Here is a 23,128-nt window from a genome sequence, read left to right as displayed (position 1 = left end):
GTGTGCCTGACTGTGAATGTGTGTGTGTGTGCAGGTGAATGTGTGTGTTGTTGTGTTCCTGTGCAGTGCCCTACAGCAAAATGGTCTGACCTATAAAAGAAGGAAGCATGTGGAGCTTTTAAGACCCATGTTCTCTTCGCCACTTGTCCTGCCACAATGATGCTGTGTGTGTGCTGTGTATGTGTGTATGTGTGTGTATGTGACTGTATGAGTGTGTGCTCTGTTTATGTATCTGTGTGTGTGCGCATGCGGTGTGTGTGTGTGCGTGTGTGTACAGACTAGAGCTTTTAAGGCCCACGTTGTCCTTTCTCTGCCACACAGCCGCAGAGTCACAACCGTGACAGGGAAGGATTACATTAACCATGGCCGAATGAACCTCACTTCACCACTCATTCTGCTTCGATCCAGCAGAGGCCCTACACATACACACACACACAGATGCACACACACATGCACACACACACATGAACTCTTCAAATTCACCATATCTGAGATTCTTCAAACGTCCAGCATTCTGACATGGCTGTCTACATTTGCAACTCGTCCATTTCTGATGCATTAGAATGAGAGATTGCAGCAGAGAGAGCTATAATGGAATGGTAGCCTTTGACTCCATGTCTGGCAAACACAGGCATTCAATCTTCTCATTGAGTGACTGGGGTGTAAGCAGGCACTGTTCTTGGACTCCAACCAACAGTGGGAAATTGGAAAATCAAAATGGCACCGGATAGATTTGAACTTTTTAAGTGATTATCTGGATACGCTAGACTACACTGTGAGCCACTGTCTGAAAAACCAATCCTGGAAGTCCGGTTGAAAACTAACAGCACAACAAAAACGAAAAAATATTTAAAAACGAAATATATATATATGTCGAGCAACACCAAAGCCCATTGCAAAGTCACCCTGTTACCCATTATTTACATTTGAAATTGCAATAACATTTCCCATAAGAGGAAAAGCATTGGAAGGGAGAACATTGAAAGTAGCATTGTTGTACTGTCTGCCCATGACTCACTATGCTTGGTTAGAGCTACAGAGATAGAAAGAGAGAGCCAGGAAGAACACCTGAAGATAACGCAACAGCGGAAAGCTCTCAGACTTTCCTTTCCGACTCAGTGGAGGAGGGTGCTCTCTCTCTCTCTCTCTCCCTCCGGTAGCGGGCTAGTGAGTTTGCGAGACCCTAGATGCACAGAGCCCCCTGTGGACCCCAACTTCCCACCCACCTCAGCTTCTCACAAAAAAATTGTTTTTTCTTTTTTTTTACTTCCCTGTTTTGCTTCAAACGCCTTGTTGTGTTGAAATATTCATGCCAGCATGAGTTTTGCTTCAATTATTAATTTGTATTATCTGCTGAGAAAATATAAACTTGTCCAACCTCTTGTATCCCACCTTATTAAAGACACTTCATGCACCGGGCCTCCCCTCCCAGGTTTACAGGGGTGAGCCCTGGAACAGGAGCATGATGGGAATGATACCCCATTAACTCGCTAGTGTGCTAAAGAACAAGGCCCCTTAATTACCTCCTCAAGGTTGCAATTACCGCGTTTGGAAATTCGCTAATTATCGTTCCTTGAGATAATTCCACAATGAGAGGCTCGATATTTAAATTTTTAATTAGGGAGACGGAGAGATAGATAGATAGATGGAGGAGTGAGGCGAGAGGGAGAGGGAGAGAGAGAGAAAATAGATAGTGGGGGCAGATGAATAGAGGCACACAGTAACACAACAAGGCAGCTCAGGGATGCTAATGAATGCATTATACTGTTTAACAAGCCTAATTTGTATTTAGAGTTCTAAGGATGAATTACTGTGAAGGCTCCCAAAGCACAGAACAGATTTTAACAGGCAGTTGCCACAGTTACTCCACACCAGGGAGTAAATACTGTACTTAGAGTGGAGCAAGAGAGCGATAGAGAGGAAAAAAAACTCCATGTAATTGTTGTGAAGTGCTTTGTTGTTCAAGTTATATTAGTACAGAGACATTGTAGAGTGTGAGAGGGAGAGAAAGAGAGAGGGAGAGTGTAGATAAAGAGAGTTTGTAAATGAAAAGAGTGCGAAAGTGAACAAGTTCTCTGGCTAATTACTACCCTCCACTAACGGTTGGAAGTGTTCAAAGTTTTCTCCATTTAAAGGCCAGTGACTACCATGGTAACTCCTGGCAGCCGTTATCTTGAAAGCTTTTATAAAAGGCAATATTATCTGTCTAGCCAATCAGAGGCTGCCGTTAACCACCATTAGTAAACCTATTGAGCCCACCAAACTACAGAGACTATAGTGAACCATTATACCAACTTATGGAGCTTCCTGAAAGAGTTTGGAATAGGGAGAGGGAGAGAGGAAGAGGGGGAGAGAGAGAGAGGATAGACGAGAGGAAAGATACAAAGAAAGAAGCAGAGAGAAATCAATGAAGGAAAGGGCTGAGAGCAGAAGAGCACTACCCTTTCATACAGGGCTCGGTGATCTCTGGGGAAAGTGGTGTGTGTGTTCTTCTATTAGCTAAGACATACGAGACCACATGCAGAGCCCCATTGGGACTGGCCTCTTTGGCACATGCACAGTCACTGCACAAGTCACAGAGGAGACAGTAACAGTTGACCTTTATGGCGTCAATAAGGCCATCAATAAAGTTGTCACGAATAGTACCAACTAGGCCATAATGCATCCATGAACAACATTATTAAGGGTTCATAAGCTTGTCCATAAGCTGTCAACATGCATCCAACATTTACTAGAATCATCTTCCATCTTTTCATGTTCATAAGAAAGTGCTCAAAACCATCTAAATAAGTCAACAATTGACAAGAAGCTCCATTTCTCGCATTTCAGTTCAGAGGAGCCTAGCAAGTCCTCTCAATGGCACAATGCACCAAGGCTAAAGCTGAGTCGGCACGGACTTAGCTCTAATGAGAAATCATCTCATTACACATCAATGGTGTCTGGGGGCCTCGCTTAGCCTAGCCTAGCGTAGCGTTAGCTCCATTGCTGTCAAGCTAAATGGCTGGCCTTGAGCATGTGCTTGAGGTGTAGAGAAAGTGTTGTGTTTGTGTTCAGTCGTCAACCATTCACCTGCTGTATATTCCTTGTGTATTGCAGTGGGTGACTTCTAGTATGTATGTATGTTTAACACATCAAAGAATTGTGTCAGATCTATCTTTTACATGCTGCATCCCCCAATGAATAAGCCCAGGGTATGTAAACAACATGGCACTCTCCTCATGCTCCATCACTCCACTTCAAAAACCTTCTGAGAGAGATGGACCCAAAAACAACCCCCACACATCCTCAACAACAAAAAAGAGCCTGAGGAGGAAAGTGCGTTGACAGCGCTGATGAGACAATAGCACCCATCCTACTGGCTCTCCACGGGAGAAGGGCCTCATTGATATGGAGATTTCTCCCTGCATCTGCATCTCTCCTCCCCGGCAACAATGTAATTAACAGATCAAATTAGCGCTGCTAAATTTAAAACAACAATCTACATCGCCGCAATAATGCCGCCTTGGTGGCTGAACAAACCAACAAGGAGGAGAGGAAGGGGGTGGTGGAAGGGGTGGTGGTGGGAAGGGGGGATAGAGAAAGAGTTTTGGCCATCGACCAACCGGTTCCAGAGAGGGGTTCAAGAGAGACATGGAGAAACAGAGAGAGAAAGAGAGAGAAGAGAGAGAGAGAGAGAGAGAGAGAGAGAGAGAGAGAGAGAGAGAGAGTAAAGGAGAGAAAATGAGAGAAAGACTGAGAGGGAGACCTGAAGTGAGAGGTCATCTGGCTATCGACCAACAGGTTCCAGAGAGAGAAACTGTGAAAGAGAGAGAATGAGAGAAAGAGACATAGCCTTTCCTCTTTTCCATTTCCACGGAACAACCGCTTTGAGGGAGACATCTGCGTTAAAATATGTAAAGAGCATCTAGTGGATTAGAGTGGCATTCATTTACTATCTCTCTCTCCCTCTCTCTCTCTCTCCCTCTCTCTCGCTCTCCCTCTCTCTCCCTCTCCCTCTCTCTCTCTCTCTCCCTCTCGAGCTGAGCTGTCAGGAGATGAATACAGTAATTAAGCGTCTCTCTCTGTTGCGCGGTCCGAGGCAATAAGAGACCATTGTAGAGTCTTAACGGGGTGAATCATTTTATCTCCTTCCCTCTCCTCGCTCCCTTTGTCTCCCGTGTCGACGCTGACACAGATACCGGGTGGCTCGTTGCGTTTCTGTCATCTCTTGCCATAGAGGGATCAATTATAATTTGGTGTTGTCAAAAAAAGGGCCTGGGAGCATATTTAAAAACAGGTTATCAAAAATGACAAGCGAAGCAAAGCGAGTGAATGAACATGCTTTTGGCGAAAGTAGCGTCAATACGTCCCCCTCCCTCTCCTTTTCAAAAACTCACTCACCACTATTAAAGGAAACACTATCAGGGGACATTTAAAAAAAATTACATTTAACATTTGTAGCCTATTTTTGAAACTTGTGCAAAATGAAGACAGGTAAGGATGGCAGCAGGGGTAAAGTGGAAGAGGAGAAGCACTGGAAGGGAGGCGGCGGGGGTAAAGTGTGGTGTTTCATGCTCGTCAAGTGAAACGTAGCAGGGTTGTGTACTCGCCTCGGCAGAAATGTTTCGAAGCACCCCGCTAAACATGCTGATGGTTGGGGAAAGTGAGGTGCGTTTTCTACTAGCGCTCCTCAAGGCTCTCTTTACTGATGAATAGGCGGGACGCACGGATGGGAATAGTCTCAGAAGACCCACTTTCCCCTCCGACAGGGAGTAGGGTCCTAGAGATGTTGATGCCAGTCTGTCTGGAGGCACTAATAGTAGCCTAGTCACCACTATCTTGGCAAGCTGGTGGTGGGGTGGGGAACTTTATTATCTTGGTCAGTTGGAAAGAGATGAGGCTATCATTTTGGAGCATTCCCCCAAGTTGCAGTTGGTAGAGCGTTGAACCATCTCTACCACAACCACTACTACCAGAAACCAATGTATAGTTGTGGTTGACCTTATATCATAGTGTGAGTAGACACCATCTCTCCTAGTTAAGGAACAGGTCACTATGAGGTCCACTCACCACTATCTTGGCATCGCGAACTGTGTTCTCGGGCACGGTGACCCAGTACTCTAGCTGCCCCCACTGGGGCGGCTGGTTGTGCACGTTGGTGATGATGACGGTCAGCTCCACAGAGCTGCTCCTGTTGCCCCCGTCTGTGGCCACGATCTGCTGGCTGATCCTCGACGTCTGACGACAAATGAAAGAGAGGAAGGAAGGGTGACATGGAGGTTAGACATGGAAAGCATATGGAGCTGACCAAAACGCATGGTTGACCCTCCTCTCTTTTTACCTCCTTTCACATCTTAAATATACCTTAATGTGCAAATGAATGAGCATAGAAACAGTCAACATCAGTTTGTTACACTCCACTAAGTAACAGTTCAGATGCATCATCTTTACAACCTTATCCACTTAGTCAGTCAGGACTTTCTAGTAACCTCCTCCTCTAAACCACAACCTTCCTACTGTCTACATAAGACTGCTCTGATGTCATTCACCCTTACATCACGTGAGAGATACAGAGAGAGAGACAGAATGAGAAACAGAGAGAGGGAGAGAGAGAAAGAGAGCAATGAGAGAGGAGACATTCCAACTGACATGGCGGTATTCAGATAAATGATTCTCTGCAAGGCGAGTGTGAAAGCTTTGTTAAACAGATCATTGCTACGGAGAAGAGAGGGATGAGAGTAAGGGGTGACATTTAAAGTAGAGGAATATTCAGCATTATTTATATGGGACATTAACTGGGAGACTTCACAAGTCCATTGTGTGGCAGGGTGAAGATGGGGTCACTCTCTCCGCCTCTTGATTTGACTTTGGGAGGTTGTTGGACTTGGAGAACAAAGAGGGGGGGGGGGCTTTTCTATGACACACACACGCACACAAGCAAACACACACACACACCCAGGCACAAACCCAGGCACATATACATATATACATAATATGCAGACATCCACACATGCACACAGAGTCAGGGAGAAATAGGGACAAAAGAGGGTGGGGAATGAAGAGAGTAGGCAAATGGAGACAGAGAGGGAATGAGAGAGCCGGTTGTGGTTGTCTTTGTCCTGACAGGGTAGATAACTCTACCTGACGTGTGCTAGTTCTCTGCTGAGCAATGTTTTCTGACACACACACACACACACACACACACACACACACACACACACAAACAGTGAGAGTGCGGGGGCCACTGAAAATCAGACACAAGGACGGGAGTAAGGAAGAAAGGAAGGAAGAAGGAAACCAACAGGTCCATCACGATAACTCCCCAACCCCGCCCCCAACAACACCGCCCCCCACTCTAAATCTCACCGGTCCTGTCAAACCTCATCTGTATCAACTCAAGATGGAGACCAGACTTAAGAGCTAAAAGGTGTCGGATGTGAATCAAGCATGAATAATTCACTGGTTGGTACGGGTCACCTAGAACCTAACCTCAAGCCCCCTACCTTCCCCCCTATTTCTTACCCTCTCCCCACTCTCCCTTTCTCCTTCTCAGCTGTGGCTGAATGGGAGAGAGAGAGAGAGAGAGAGAGAGAGAGAGAGAGAGAGAGAGAGAGAGAGAGAGAGAGAGAGAGAGAGAGAGAGAGATTCTAACACTATAAGACCATTCATCTACAATGGCAACATAGCCCTACCCGACAGAGATCACAGTTGATATCCAGCTTATGGCCAAATTTACCAGAGATACTTTTGATTCCGTACATTAATCTTACAGAGGATATTAACTTTTAAACAATGGCATCCATTGAACAGTTGTAGGCCTACATTTAGTACGATAAGCTGTGAATACTGACAAACAATTAAGCTAGCAAACTGTAACGACTAACCACACCAAAAACAAGAACACATGAAGAGAACACAGAGAGAGAGAGACCAAGAAACAGAAGACGTAGAGAATGAACGAAAACCAGGAAACAAGAGACATGAGGAAGAAAAGCTAAACAATAGCGCTTAGCCGACAAAAGCCCAAACCCTAAAAATAAAAATGCTACTGCACAGTGTCAACTCCCCTCTGCCTGGAGGGAGACAACCAAATGTCGGAAATAAACGCGCACGCACGCATCCACACACACACGTAAATATATGTATGCATGTGTGAATACAATGCTTCCCCAGGCTGTGGGTAAGATACATGGAGCTATTTATACATCTATAGAGAGACAGGGGCATTGTTGTTCTTCCACACCTTGCCATGTTTAATATGCATCCGCAGAGGGAGGAAGGAAGAAAGGTGCGCAGCAGTCTCAGTGGATGATATCAGGCCAGTGGGAAGGATCGGTGTACAGTGTACACACACTGGGAGGGAGCACAGTGGGGTGCTGTACACACACAGACACATGGGGCAGCGCAGGATGAGGCTGTAAAAACACCTGTACTAGACCAGCGGGTTGAGGACTCCCCTGTTTCGACAGGCAGCATGCAGCGCATAGAGAAGAGGTAATGGGGGAAGAGGGAGGAGAAAACACACACACACACACACAGGAATTGCCCCCTAATTGTTTATTGTGTTGTGGTGTATTATGTGTGTGCGACTGTGCCCCCACCTGTGAGATGGGGTGGTTGACGTACACCCAGCCTGTGCTGGGGTTGATGTGCAGGTAGGCCGGCTGCTGACGGGACAGCGAGTAGGTGATAGCCGCGTTACTCCCCTGGTCGTCATCGTGTGCCGCTGCTCGCAGGAAGCTAGTCCCCACCGGCGTGTCCTCGCGCAGGAAGTCTGCCACATGAAGGGTTAACACATCAACATCACCGCCGATAACGAACAACATCAACAAGAGCAATAACAACAGCAGTGGTGGTGGCAATTTCCGGCTGAAATCACGCATTTCAGTCACAGCGACCAGAAATAAATGCGTGTGTCCTAGAAACATTTCAATCTCCCTGTTAAATACTTAATAAGCCACTCCAACAGTGTTGTTGTAATGTGATAAAAAGGGATTCTGACATGGGGCTTATCAACACACATATTTGCACACATGGTAAACAAACAGGGACTCTGGAGAGCAGGGAGGCGACAACGTTTTCATCAGTCTTAAAAGCTTTCCAGGATTACCTATGATTTAAAATATATATCAGCATATGATTTATTGGGGCTTCAGGGGTGCTGCTAAGTCTTACCTTTCACAATATTGCTTTACCTTGAAAACTGTTAAGACATAACACAGAAGCCACAAGCCAGTGTCATTGGACTGGGATAGGAGACATTGGGTCCTTGAGCTGTTGGACATTGCTGGGCAAGCACAGTTTTGACTTGACCTTTGACCTTAAGCTACACATGGCCAAACATGGTGAGGGAGGGAATCCTCACACGAACTGACAAATCCCTGGTACACTGGCCTTAAATATGAGTGTAAGGGGGACGGGTTGAACTAATTTCCTCTGTTGTGTTTTAGAATGGAATATTGTGCAAAGGGCTTAGTAAGCACTTGGAGGTGTGGAGGAGGGGAGAGAGAAGCTTGGATAAGGGACAGTCCCTTTGTGTCTGTGGCAGGGCAACCCTTAGCAAGAACACTGTTTCCCCTAAGCACCACTCAACACTAAACGACCATATTTGCTATTGGGGGATTAAAACACAGCAGCCAAGATAATACCTTAATAATACCTTGATAAGATGACTTAATGTATTGGACAAGGCAAGACCAACATACACATTTGATAATGAAATTGTCTGAACCAAACAGGAGAGAGAAATTATGAGCATGACGGAGATGACCCAAGGTGTGACGGAGGTGTGATGAAGGTGACCCTTACACTGGTAGCGGCTGTTCTCAAACTTGGGGTCGTTGTCGTTCTGGTCGGTGATGAGGATGGTGATCTGGCAGATGCTGATGAGGGGCTCCTGGGCCAAGTCTGTCGCCGTGACAGACAGGGCATACTCTCTCTGGCGCTCGCGGTCGAAACTCACCGTGGTGCTGATCACACCTGGAGACGCACACACACACACACACACACACACACACGCACGCACACACGCACACACACACACACACGCACGCACACACACACACACAATGTACGTTACTGAATGTCACTGATGTCCTCTAGATACGTACAGTAAGCCATCCCACAACAATGATGAAGAGATGTCCTGATACAGTTTGACTCCAGTCTGTTTCTAACCTGTGTCAGAGTTGATGACGAAGCCGGATGATGTCCCATCTCGGTGCATGATCCCGTATTTGACCTCTCCGTTGACCCCCATGTCTGCGTCAAGGGCGTGCACACGCAGGACAAAAGTCCCAGGGGGCTGGTTCTCCAGGACACCGGTGTTGACGCTGTAGTTATGGCACTGAGGGGGTGGAGTTCACACAGCTGTTATGGCACTGATACTGCATTTGTCGGTTGTCAAAGTAAGTCTCCATTAAAATGACCAGTAGCCAATGGGACACACTGGTCAACCAGCCCAGATGGACCATGACTACCCCAGCCAGCATTCAACATCCACACGATAAGACCAGTTAACACGCAGGACGTGGGGAGCAAAGGGTTGCCAAATCTCACGGGTTGCCAGATTTTGCACACTTAGCACTCCTCCTCCTGTGTAAGCACCCACTGACCCTGTGGGCAAGTCCCTGCTGAAATATTCATCTTTGGGGCCGAGCCGTGCTGAGCTGATTTATGCCAAGAGGGGATTCTGGTCTGACCCTGGAGTGTTCCGGACTGCAGAGGAGTGGAGTTCTGCCCCCGAGGAGAATACCAGCTGTCTCTACTTTGAACTGGCAACTTGGCATGCTCCTCAGTCTCTTTCTGTCATCTCTCTCTCTCCCTAGTGCTGTGGAACTCTACCTCTCCTCAGTCACTCTGTTCCTCTCTCTCTCACTTTAGACTATCTGTCTGTCTTTCTCTCTCTCTCTCTCTCTCTCTCTCTCTCTCACTTTCCCCCTATCGCTGACTCGCTATCTGTCTTTCTCGCTCTTTGCCCCGCTCTCTCTTGTTTTTGTCTCCGCTGCAACTTTATATGCCTCATCTCTCTGTCTTTATATCTATTTTTCTCAAGCACATAGGCTTCAAACACACACACCAATAATGTGTCCAATCCCTCCCTCACCTCTTGAAAGACAGGCTTGTTGTTGTTGATGTCGTTGATGCCCACTATGACCTGGGCGGAGTTACTGAGGGGATAGGGTCCGTCTGCCGCGTTGTCATCAGTGGCGGTAATGTTGAGGATGTACTGGGGGCCACGCAGGATAGGAGGGGGGCTCCGGCGCAGTTTGATGATGCCTAGAGAGAGAGACAATGGCAGCCATCTTTGTTACTATAGCACATATTGCAGTCTTGTCCAACAGACAAACCTACTACACGCACACAAACAATCAAACCAACACTCAAAACGTAGCTTTAACTACAAATGGGGGAAATATCCCCCCCCCCCCCACACCCTTTACAATCCTCTACAACAAGCCCTTTACACCCCTACATCTTTTGACACATTTCTCCAATGCAGCTTCCTCACAAATAAATAAATAACTAGGTCTACCAAAGTCCCGAAAGAAATATACATAAAAATGCAGCTTAAGTCTTTGAAGTGACAACTTTTCCCCGCGGTAACAGTAGAAAAAACCAAAGGACATCTTTGTGTGTGTGTGGCCGTAATAGGCTGTGTGGTGGAGCGGCAGTGGAGTGCGGGGCTGGTGATAAGGAAGGCAGGGGGCTTAAGCATTAGCCAGTGTTTCCACCTCGGAGGCAAGAGAGGGTTCTTGTAAACAAACGATAACCAGAAGATTGCCGACACAGACGTAGAGAGACTCGACTGTGAGGGAAGTGTGAAAGCCAGTACACAGAGAGACTGAGAGACTTAAAAACAAACACACACAAACCCACATACACATACAAACACATACACACACACACACACAAAAGGAGACAAACTCAAAACATTTATTTACATGGAGTTGGGAAAGGCTTAAGCTGGTGAGATGTGTGTGTGTTCAACTGTGTTTGTTTTTCCACAAAGACAAACAGAGATGAACAGGAAAATAAAAGGGGTTGTGCTGGGAGAGTATGACTATGAAGTGTGTGTGTGTGTGTGGGGGGGGGGTTCTTGTTAGAGATTTGGGTTCCCCCTGGCCTAGCATTGAGCTTTATCCCCAATTGAAGTTACCACAGCAACACAAGATAATTTGAATAACAAGAGTGTGTGTGTGTGTGTATGTGTGTGTGTGTGTGTATGTGTGTGTGTGTGTGTGTCCAGGTGTATCCTTTTTTTTGTCCTTCTGAATTTGTGTATGCGCATGTTAGAGTTTATCTGTATTTATGCGTTAGGGTTTTAGAATGTCTGTTTGTCTTCATATATGCATATGTCCATTTGTCTGCGTGTGTTTTCATGTGCGTCTGAATGCCCTACTATAGAACCACTATGTTATACCTTCCCCAGTCCTTCTCCATACAAGCCCTTGCACACACTCTTACACACACCCTTGTAAACACAACACTGTCAACTCTACCCACCCTTCTGGTTGTCCAGCTCAAAGTTACTGTCCTCGTTGCCCCCAGTGATGGCGTAAGAGACCCCGTCTCCATCAGGGTCATTGGCGTGAACAATGGCCACCAGAGTGTCAGGACCAGCGTCCTCGGACAAGAACGTCTTATAGCTGCAGACAGACAGACAGACAGACAGACAGAGAGACAGAGAGAGAGAGAGAGAGAGAGAGAGAGAGAGAGAGAGAGAGAGAGAGAGAGAGAGAGAGAGAGAGAGAGATAGATAGATAGATAGATAGACAGATAGAGAGAAAGATATACAAAAAATATTAAAACAGTCATTATTATATTATGTAATTGGCATTACATTTAATTTTCATGTATTTTCTTTCATAATTGTGTCACAAGCCGGGCTAGAACTCCGGTCTCAAATGTGTAGAGCTGGGGGTACTACCCCTTAGCCACAGAGGAGATGTTGTAGGACCCAAATGAAACACCCAAGGCAATACTCCAGGTAAGTAGATTTAATGTTCCAAAACAGGAGGCAAAACAAAACAACTCCCCGAGGGAGAGAAAACAAACTAAAGATAACTCGAATAACTTACTAGGACTGATACGGTGGGACAAAGCAGGAGACACATAGACAGGACGCAATAACCAAGTGAGAAACAAGGGGAAAACACACAGCTAAAATACTCAAGGGGAAACAAGGCACAGGTGACATAGATAAGCTAATTAGGACACATGAGGAAAAACTAAGGCAAAGGGGAACACAGCTGACCTCTAGAGGCCAGGAGACAAACAGGGGAAGCAGGAAGCTGACAGGACCCCCTCCTCTAGGAACGACTCCTGACGTTCCTTCCAGAGCACCCTGGCCCCAGGGTGCGAAAATCTCGGATCAACCCTGGGTCCAGGATGTCCCTGGCCGGAACCCAGGAGCGCTCCTCTGGCCCGTAGCCCTCCCAGTCCACCAGATACTGCAGAGAGTTCTGGACCCTCCGGGAGTCCAGTATCCGGCGGACTGTGTAGGCTGGCTGGCCGTCTATGATCCTGGGAGGTGGCGGGGGTCTGTGTGGGGGGCAAAAGGAGAAGACAAGACAGGTTTAAGGAGTGAAACATGGAAAGTGGGGTTAACTCTAAGGGAGCGAGGCAGAACTAAACGATACGACACAGGGTTAACCTTTCTAGAAATGCGGAAAGGGCCGATGTATCTCTGGGAAAGCTTCTTGGATTCGACCCGGAGGGGCAAGTTCTTAGTGGCCAACCAAACTCTCTGACCAGCTCGGAAACTAGGGGCCGTCCGGCGGTGGCGATTAGCCTGACTTTGGTATCTCTGGGAGGTCCGAAGGAGGGTACACCTGGCCTTCTTCCAGGTCCGCCTACAGCGTTGGACAAAGCGCTGGGCCGAGGGAACACCAACTTGCGCCTCTTCCTCTGGAAACAAAGGAGGGTTGTAACCGAACTGGCATTCGAAGGGGGACAATCCGGTGGCTGAGGACTGGAGGGTGTTGTGGGCATATTCAGCCCAAATGATATAGGTGGCCCAAGACGTGGGATTACTGGCCGCCATACACCGCAGGGTGGTCTCCAGATCCTGATTAATCCGTTCCGTTTGGCCATTAGACTCTGGATGGAATCCTGACGATAGGCTGGCTGTGGCCCCAATAAGCCTGCAGAAGGCCCCCCAAAACCGGGACGAGAATTGGGGACCTCGGTCAGAGACCACGTCCAGGGGAATGCCAAATATCCGGAAGACATGGTTCATGAGGAGCTCCGCAGTCTCCTTAGCCGAGGGCAGCTTGGGCAGGGGAATAAACCGGGCAGCCTTAGAGAAACGGTCTACCACCACAAGGATGACGGTGTTGCCCTGGGATAGAGGAAGTCCCGTAACAAAGTCCAGAGAAAGGTGTGACCATGGCCTTCGAGGAACAGGTAAGGGATGGAGCAGTCCCTGGGGTCGCTGGCGTGTCGACTTTCCCTGGTTGCACACAGGGCAGGCCTCAACATAGACCTGCACGTCCTTCTTGATGGACGGCCACCAAAACCGCCGTCGGAGGAACTCCAGTGTGCGAGCACTGCCAGGATGGCATGTCAAGGGCGACTCATGACCCCACTGCAAGACGCGGCCCGAACCGAGAGAGGAGTACAGGCGACCGGCAGGACCACCGCCTGGATCGGGCTCATGGGCAAGAGCTTCTCGTACCCCTCTTTCTAGTTCCCACTGAAGAGGTGCGACGATCCTAGACCTCGGAATAATCGATGCCAAAGGGCTTCTCTTGTACCTCGGGAGAATAGACTCGAGACAGAGCATCCGGCTTGACGTTCTTGGTGCCAGGTCGGTAAGTCAGGATGAACTGGAATCGATTAAAGAAAAGGGACCATCGTGCTTGCCGAGGGTTCATCCGCTTAGCCTGTTGGAGATATTCCAGGTTCTTGTGGTCTGTGAGAACCTGGAAAGGGTGCTGAGCCCCCTCAAGCCAATGGCGCCACTCTTCCAAGGCCAGTTTAACCGCAAGCAACTCTAGATCCCCCACGTGGTAGTTGCGCTCGGCCTCAGACAGGCGGCGAGACATGAAGGCACAAGGGTGTAATCTCCCATCCGCACCCCTCTGTGACAGGACGGCTCCCACCCCCCACCTCTGAGGCGTCCACCTCCACCACGAAAGGTCTCTCTGGGTCAGGGGTCACCAGAATCGGAGCAGAAGTGAAGCGGCGCTTGAGATCCTCGAAGGCCCCTGCTGCTTCCGGACCCCAGTGAATCTTGGTCCCTCCTCCCTTGGTAAGCGTCGTCAAGGGGGCTACCACCGAGCTGAAATTCTTGATGAACTTCCGATAGAAGTTAGCTCTGTCACAAGCCGGGCTAGAACTCCGGTCTCAAATGTGTAGAGCTGGGGGTACTACCCCTTAGCCACAGAGGAGATGTTGTAGGACCCAAATGAAACACCCAAGGCAATACTCCAGGTAAGTAGATTTAATGTTCCAAAACAGGAGGCAAAACAAAACAACTCCCCGAGGGAGAAAAAACAAACTAAAGATAACTTCGAATAACTTACTAGGACTGATACACGGTGGGACAAAGCAGGAGACACATAGACAGGACGCAATAACCAAGTGAGAAACAAGGGGAAAACACACAGCTAAAATACTCAAGGGGAAACAAGGCACAGGTGACATAGATAAGCTAATTAGGACACATGAGGAAAAACTAAGGCAAAGGGGAACACAGCTGACCTCTAGAGGCCAGGAGACAAACAGGGGAAGCAGGAAGCTGACAAATTTATTCATTGCTTCAATATGAATTTTGCAGAGGGATGAGAGAAGGATGAGAGAGAACCTGCCGTAGCTCAGGAAGATCCCCAAACCCTACCATCTGTCTCCCTCCCCAGCCCTCTGAAGTGTCTCTTCTGGTGACTAGTCCTGCCCCAGAGAAGGAGAGCACACACACAAACACAAACACACACACACACTTGTCGCTTACACATTCACACACCATGTTTAATGAATTGGCCGATCCTCTGTAGGTATGTGGTAGGGCTAAAGTCCCAGAGCTGCGGTCTCACTGTGTCCCTCTCTGTGTGCTAGTGTGTCACTGTTGGCACCCTGCTACATCTCTGCACGGCTTCAAATGGCTCGCTCTGCTCATGGCTACGCTAGCCAAATGCCACCTCATAGGACGACAGAGGGAGTGTGTGTGGGTGTATGGTTGTGTGTGTGATGGAAGAGGGGGCGGGGACTAACTGGATAGAATTCTGCTCTGAGTAACAATTTCCATTGGTAGAGGGTTTAGAGTCGAGTAAAAGGGAGGGAGAGCGTGAGTGTATGAATGGGGGAGGAAGACCAGCCAATCAGCACAGAGGCATAGGACAGGAGAGGAGAAATGAGGGGAGAAATGTTAGAGAGGGAGAAACAGATAGAGGGACAACATACACAGCTTGAGAGAAGATGGGAGCCTCGTCGTTGGTATTGGCCATTCTGAACCGGATGGAGGCGGTCCCGGTGCGGGGTGGAGTCCCGTTGTCCACGGCGACCACCACAAACTCGTACATGTGATTGGGCCGCTCGTAGTCCAACCGTTGGCTGGGGCTGATCACGCCCCTGGAAGAGATGGTAAAGTCGGGACTCTGGATGAAGTAGGAGAGCTCTGAGTTGAGCCCCGTGTCACAGTCCCTCGCTAGAACTAGAGAGAAAGACAGGAGGAAAAGAGGAGGTAGAGAGAAGGAAGACAGGAGGAAGAGAGGAGGAAGAGAGGAGGAAGAGAGGTGGAAGAGAGGAGGAAGAGAGGAGGAAGAGAGGAGGAAGAGAGGGGAAGAGAGGAGGAAGAGAGGTGGAAGAGAGGAGGAGGAGGAAGAGAGGTGGAAGAGAGGAGGAAGAGAGGTGGAAGAGAGGAGGAAGAGAGGAGGAAGAGAGGTGGAAGAGAGGAGGAAGAGAGGTGGAAGAGAGGAGGAAGAGAGGAGGAAGACAGGAGGAAGACAGGAGGAAGACAGGAGGAAGAGAGGAAGAAGACAGGAGGAAGAGAGGAGGAAGAGAGGAGGAAGACAGGAAGAGAGGAGGAAGAGAGAAGGAAGACAGGAGGAAGAGAGGAGGAAGACAGGAGGAGAGGAGGAAGACAGGAGGAAGAGAGGAGGAAGAGAGAAGGAAGACAGGAGGAAGAGAGGAGGAAGACAGGAGGAAGAGAGGAGGAATAGAGGAGGAAGACAGGAGGAAGACAGGAGGAAGAGTCATCATCTTTATAATCAGCTTGCACACATTGGAAATCATTGCTCCAGTTTGGCAAATAAGGAAATGGCCAACAGAAATACTGTATACACCCTTCCCAAGCTCCTTGCCTTTGTACAGTAGGTGAATTCAAGCCATCTGTGTTGTTAAAAGAGCCAGTGTGATTGAAAGACATGTAATGGAGGCCAGTGGTGTACGAAGTGTGTGTCATAACACTGGCTGTACTGTAGACCTACTGTATGTACTGGGTACTGGCTAGTGTTAGACTAGAGTCATCTGCTAGGACTGCTGTTGACGGGCCCACATCAAACAGTCCAACTTCAAGAAGGCTTTGCTGTCATTAGCCAAAGAGCCAGAGCCCAGTTCTAATGAATTAGCCCTCAGGGCTTGAGAGAGCGTGTGATTTACACACAGAGGCACGAGTGCAGTGCGTGGGATACACGCAGACACAGACGAGTGTGTTTTGATGTACACACGTGCATGTAGAAATGCTCACACCCACGTGTACACAGAACGATGCAAATAAGCAGTTGTATACTGGCTGACTCACTGATTGTCTTTCATCTCTCATCACTCCATCATCTCTTGCTCTTTCTACTTCTCCCTTTTCCTCCCTCTATCATTTTACATTTTAGTCATTTAGCAGACACTCTTATCCAGAGCGTCTTACAGTTAGTGAGTGCATACATTATTTTTTAAAATTATATATATATTTTTCATACTGGCCCCCCGTGGGAATCGAACCCACAACCCTGGCGTTGCAAACGCCATGCTCTACCAACTGAGCTACATCCCTGCCGGCCATTCCCTCCCCTACCCTGGACGACGCTGGGCCAATTGTGCTATCCCCATTACCTCTCTTACTCACACATGAACCTGTTGAAGGGGGAGATGTGTTCGAGCGAGAGAGACTGTGTGTATGTTTATATGTGTTTGTGTATGTGTGTGTGTGTGTGTGTGTGTGTGTGTGTGTGTGTGCATTGAAGTGTTTTCGAGGGTGTGTATGTATGTATGTAGCCAATGTGTGGCTAAGCAAGAGAGGGGGAGCTTAAGGGCAGGATTGAAACAGAGGGTTCATTAAATATACACAGACTAATATTATATATCTTCAGGCTACCTATTAGCATTTTTAATGCATGGGCAGGAGTATTGGAGTTGCAGCGGTAGCTAAATTAAACATAGGAATATGGGGAGAGGCGAGCGATTCTGGCTAGCTGAGGGGTTTGTGTGTGTGTGTGTGTGTGTGTGTGGGGGGGGGGGGTTGTTTGTTCGCCACCCTTCTCTGCTAAACCCTTCCTGGGACATTTCGGCTGGATAATTGGAGAGGCAGATTCCCCCGTCACTCACTGCTAGCTTCCATTAAAAACCAAGGCCCAATTTATAGACTAATCCTGACTTAAGGTAAACAACAATAATCATCCCCCTCTCTCTATCTTTTTCTCTCTCTATCCTTCTCTCTTTCTCCTGACTCTCTCTCTCTTTCCCTCATGCTCTTCTCTAACTCAGTTTTTTTCTCTCGCTGCATCTGAAATCAAACTATCCATTCACATACAAATACTGATACACACACACACACACACAGACACACACATGCACACGCACACGTATGCCCTGCTTGCAGGGGGAGTCTCTACTGCGTGAGTGAGTGACATAGAGTGACAGGCGCGTCTGTCGACGTGGCGATATGCAAAAAAGCTGCATATTCACCATAATTGAATTTTCATAAGCACATGCACAGACACACAGAGACACACACACAGACACACAGAGACACACACACAGACACACACACACAGCCGGGCTCATGCCAACGTGTGCATCTGCTTCAGAAAGCCTGCCGCGGCCACTGGATCATCCCCTGTCTTACTCTCTCGTTCTCTCTTTTCTTTTTGTCCCGGTATTTTCTCCATCCCTCGCTAAAGCCGATTGGCTTTAGCTGAGAACAAAGACAGAATTAAAGGCTGGTAAGCAATGGGGCCATTCTCTTCTCTCTGGCTCACACAGACACACACACACACACACACACTTAAAAAATGCGGTGTCTCCTTCTCTCCCTCCTCTCCTCATGGCTCTGTGGGGGAAGACTGCTCGAGCACTACCAGAGAGGCTAGCTGTTAGCCTGCTAGCCATTAGCATTGACAATTTGATCCCAGAACCTAATGCAGTGTGACAAGCAGCAAAGCAAACCTCGTTGTGGGCTCTCGCATATAACGTGTGGCATGTCCAACAGAGTTGAGGTCGCACTGACATGGAAGCACATTGACTGAACATACCTGTGCATGAACGGTACAAAGCACACGCTCGTCTATCTAACCTCCCAAAGTGTTGCCCACTCCTCCCTTCCCTTCCTTCCCTCTATAAAAGAGTAGCCGGTGGTTAAACCGTGGCACATAGTCATCCATTGTAAAACCCTTTCAATTACTGTGATAGGATCAGGTCTGGGACAGGCAGGGTGATAAGAGCAGCCCATTCCATTATGGCCAGCCTTTAGTAGAGGTCACCCTCTCCTCAACTCTCAGGGTGTCTGTCCACTAACCAAGCCTGGCTATCACCATCTCACACAGAGGGCAGCACCCACTGTTATGTACTGTTACTGTATGTACTGTCTGTCTGTCTGTCTGTTTATGTACTGTTACTGTATGTACTGTCTGTCTGTCTGTTATGTACTGTTACTGTATGTACTGTCTGTCTGTTATGTACTGTTACTGTATGTACTGTCTGTCTGTCTGTCTGTTTATGTACTGTTACTGTATGTACTGTCTGTCTGTCTGTTATGTACTGTTACTGTATGTACTGTCTGTTTGTATATCTGTCTGTCTGTTATGTACTGTCTGTCTGTCTCTGTCTGTGTGTCTCTACGTATGTTATGTACTTTATGTCCCACATAGAACCTCCACCGATGTCTCACCTTGTAGCAATGACGTTCCAGGCGCGGTGGCTTCGGGAATGTTATCCCGGCTGTAAATGGAGTGGAGGAATTCTGGGGTGCAGTCATTCTCATCTGTGATGTGAACCACCACCTATAGGGAAGTACAGAGGAGAGAGGGTTAACTTGGAGCGGCGATGGGGGGGTGTCTGTGGAAGTTCCTCTATATGTGAATCTTTCAGATGACAGTCATTTACACAATATGTGATTGTGTATGTGAGTGTAAGTGTGTGTGTTTTCTGAGGCGTGCTGGCTGGGTTAATATAAATGAGTGTGTGGGAGGGCGAGGACCCAGTGGTAGTCAGGCACAGCTGCAGCCCGACCCTCTGAGCCGCTCCCCGGCCAAGCGGAACACGACATCACACACACGTGCACGTGTGCAAACGCATATACACACACACTCACTCTTACAAATGCATGAGCACACATTTACACTGAATCTCTGTGCACACACACATAAAAAATGGTATAGCTGTAAATATGACAGTCCTGAGGCGTAAGGAAGAGAGAGAGATCCAAAGGAGAGAGAGAAAGAAAAACTAGGAAGATAGCGACAGAGGGAAAGAAAGAGGTTGATAGGGTAAGATTGTGGTAGAGATTGAGTTAGAGAGAGAGATAGATAGGGAAAGAGAGTGAGGGAGGTAAAGAGAGGCGGGGTAGGCCAAAGGTTCCCTGAGCGATGTTAGTCATGCTGGATCCTCCCCCTTCAGTCTCCCACATGGGGGTATTATCTCTGGGGACCAGCCATGCCACGGGGAGACTGCTGCCCCCCAGGGGAGAGAGGGGGAGAGAGGTGGGCACACAGAGCAGCCATGGCAGAGAGGGGGCTCGAGAAGCCAGCGTGGGACCATGACTGGGCTAACACACTCAACACACTCACATCAACTCTCACACTCTGTCAGTCTGAAATGAGGAACTAACACAAACTTAATTGGAACTTTGAGAAAACGCAGAAACTCCCAACAACATCTTTGACAAACCTTCAAAATCAGAAACAAATTGAAATCCAAACTTGATGTCAATGCGAGACTAAGTGAAAATTCGACTTATGTGGAAGTCAGGATTCGCCCCCAAAGACAACAATAAATCCAAACTCCAAACAATAAGGTTAAGCTTGGCATCGATAGACTGACACAAAATGTCTGACTCTTCCCCTGGTGCATCAATTCAATCAGACTGATTTAAAATAGAGAGCTGTCCATTCTAGCCACTATTTATACCACTAGCCACTAGTTCTAACCTGTGGATAACACTATTAAGTGAGAGGGGGATCCAGTCCTCCAAACCCGGCCGGACTGGATCCCCCTCTCACTAATACCTAATCACCAGCACTCCCTGGGCATCCCAGAAAAACACCCTGTCTGTTAAGACCCTCTTGGAGAGCCGCCACACACTGTGCTAATGACCAACAGGAGCCTGGTCTGATACTGCTGCCGTACTGTGTGTGTGTTTGTGTGTGTGTGTGTGTGTGTGTGTGTGTGTGTGTGTGTGTGTGTGTGTGTGCGTGCGTGCAGAGAGTGAGAGTATTAGTGATAATAAGAGCTAGTACAAGTGCTTAAGGAAGATTAGGAGGAGAAGCTGGGAGCGGAGAGAGATGAGGAGGAGAGAGAGAGAGAGAGGGAGAGAGACATGGTGGAGTGAAAGAAAAGTGAGAGGAAAGACATCATGAGAGAGAGCAAAGGGATTGAGGTCTTGACCACAGATGGTGTGAGTTTTGGACAGAGGGAGGTGACCATGACTGGTGCCCAGCTTATTGCCAGATTGCGGAGTTTGTTTATGTTGTGTCTGTACGTGTGCATCGTTACATCTGTGTTTAATGTGTGTGTGTGTACATGCTAGAGTTTCTGTGTTTGTCTTCTCGCATTGTACATGTTTGTGTGTGTTTGTGTGTGTGTGTGTGTGTGTGTGTGTGTGTGTGTGTGTGTGTGTGTGTGTGTGTGTGTGTGTGTGTGTGTGTGTGTGTGGCCAAAGCGTCCCTCTGTGTCCGGCACATGCTGGCCACAGGGTCCTGCCTGGATGCCAAGCCCATAGAGAACTCAATCAGTGGATGAGAGCATCTGCCAAACAAAGATGGCCGCCCCAGGGGATTCCAATACGCCAGTTTCACAACAGCTTACCTCAACTGCCCTTATGGGAAAAGAAACTGAAGCCAAACAAGGGGTTAGGACACACCTGTTCTCATTTAGGTAAAATATTATTTTTAAATCTGAGGGAGACGTCACCCACACACACACACACACACACACCTTCAGAGCTGCATGCATAGCTCCTTTGAGTGAATTAGCCAAGCTGACTGGAGCGGGCCTAAGGGGAACTGGTGGATTAGTGAGGATGCCATTTGTGTATAAGCCAGCCATCTGGGTAGGAGCAGGTGTGTATAGAGGTAAGTGTGTACTGTATATGTGTGACTGTGTGTGTGTGTGTATGTGTGTGTATGCGTGCATGTGTGTATGTGTGTGTATAGTTGTGTGTGTGTACCTCTGCCACACCGCTGAGGCCTGTGTCTGGCTCGGAGGCCCTGACTTGCAGTGTGTGGAGTGTGTGTCCACTCTCAAAGTCCACTGTCCGGGTGAGGCTGAGAGCTCCACTCTCCTGGTTGACACTGAACAGGTTGCCAGGGTTCACCAGCAGCATGTAGGACAGAGTCTTCCTCTGGAAGGAGATGGCCCCCACCATCGCCACACTGCACGGGGAAACAGGATGGGATGTCATTAGGAGATACAGTATACAGGAAGTGATGTCATTGGGAGACACACTAGAGAAGATGTGATGTCATAAGCAGACACATTCACTTTAATCACTTATTTCAGTAATCCACTAACTGGATTGTGAATGAAATAGAGTGGTGCCCTTGTTCTCAGTCAGTGAACACCTCCAGGGAGCAAGAAATTATACATCTTTAACGTCTGATATCATCACTCTCATCTCATCTGTAGCATCTTTATTTAGTGGTTTTCTGGATTAAGACACACACACACACTATTGCGCCTACCACACACAAGCAAATAGGCACATGCACGCTCATGCACTGACACACACACGCACACACACACACACACACACACACACACACACACACACACACACACAGGGTAGAGGGTGGGCAGGAGATGAATACATTGTACTGTGCTCCAGTCACCAGAGCCCTGAGGAGGCAGGTTCAGACACACACTTTGCCCTTCATGTTTATCCAAAAGTTTATTTTAATAAATATTTGAATTAGCCACACTTTCATATTCTGAGCCTCGGGACAAAATGATGCATCTGCATCCTTCCTTCACCCCCACCTTCATAACCTCCCTCCCTCCCTCCTCTCCCTCCTCCTTTGCAACACATGAAAACACATGACACATAATGCAGAGGAATCAACCACATTCCCACAATCCTTTGGCTTCCCATCTAATGAGCAGCAGAGGCAGCACACACACACACACTCCCACACACACACACATAACGAGCACAATACACATGAATTGGTTCACTGAAGCTTTTACCCCACCTCCCCCATTGTGAAATGTATGGTCTGATGCACCCTGTCCCTTCCCTCATCCTATTCCTAACCCACATCCAGCAGTTATTCCTGTCCAATGTCACCTGTAAAACCCTAGTTCATTCACCTTTCCCATAATCAGCCTGTTCCCCATATAGTGCACTATGTGGCTCTGGTTAAAAGTAGTGTATAATATGGGGAATTGGGATTTTCCCATTATAATCTCTCCAAACCCAGGCTGTACTCACGCTTGGCCCACGGGCGTGTTCTCTGGGACAGTCAGGGTGTAGGAGGCGTTGGTGAACTGTGGGGGGCGGAACCCTGCCAGGATAGCCACTGTTGTAGGGGGACCCTTCCTGCCCTGCGTGTCCACCGCCTGCACCCTCAGCATGTACTCCCTGCTGGGGGTCAGGGGTCGGCCCGTGGTCCTGACCTCCCCAGAGCTGCGGTCCACCTCAAACGAATCCTCGCCGCCTGGTTAGGGGATATAAACAACATGTATAAATACACAGACGCACATGGTTCTTCCAATTGACTCAAAG

At 48.1% G+C, this 23,128-nt stretch overlaps 1 protein-coding gene across 1 annotated transcript in view; it reads right to left on the bottom strand.

Annotated features, from left to right (window-relative positions):
- The window catches only part of si:dkey-22o22.2 (neural-cadherin), a 54,802-nt gene that overhangs the window by 25,226 nt on the left and 6,448 nt on the right, over positions 1-23,128 (bottom strand). The window contains exons 3-12 of the mRNA XM_045205113.1: positions 22,835-23,060; positions 21,575-21,779; positions 19,079-19,190; positions 15,382-15,631; positions 11,485-11,627; positions 10,085-10,257; positions 9,157-9,325; positions 8,788-8,958; positions 7,581-7,753; positions 5,050-5,217 (exon numbers count right to left, since the gene is read on the bottom strand). Of these exons, the coding sequence (XP_045061048.1) occupies positions 5,050-5,217; positions 7,581-7,753; positions 8,788-8,958; positions 9,157-9,325; positions 10,085-10,257; positions 11,485-11,627; positions 15,382-15,631; positions 19,079-19,190; positions 21,575-21,779; positions 22,835-23,060 (1,790 nt within the window). The remainder of the gene's footprint in view (positions 1-5,049; positions 5,218-7,580; positions 7,754-8,787; positions 8,959-9,156; positions 9,326-10,084; positions 10,258-11,484; positions 11,628-15,381; positions 15,632-19,078; positions 19,191-21,574; positions 21,780-22,834; positions 23,061-23,128) is intronic.

Source organism: Coregonus clupeaformis, chromosome 19 (genome assembly GCF_020615455.1).
Source record: "Coregonus clupeaformis isolate EN_2021a chromosome 19, ASM2061545v1, whole genome shotgun sequence".
In the NCBI taxonomy this organism is placed as follows: Eukaryota; Metazoa; Chordata; class Actinopteri; order Salmoniformes; family Salmonidae; genus Coregonus; species Coregonus clupeaformis.
This window is presented reverse-complemented; position numbering and strand designations above follow the sequence as displayed.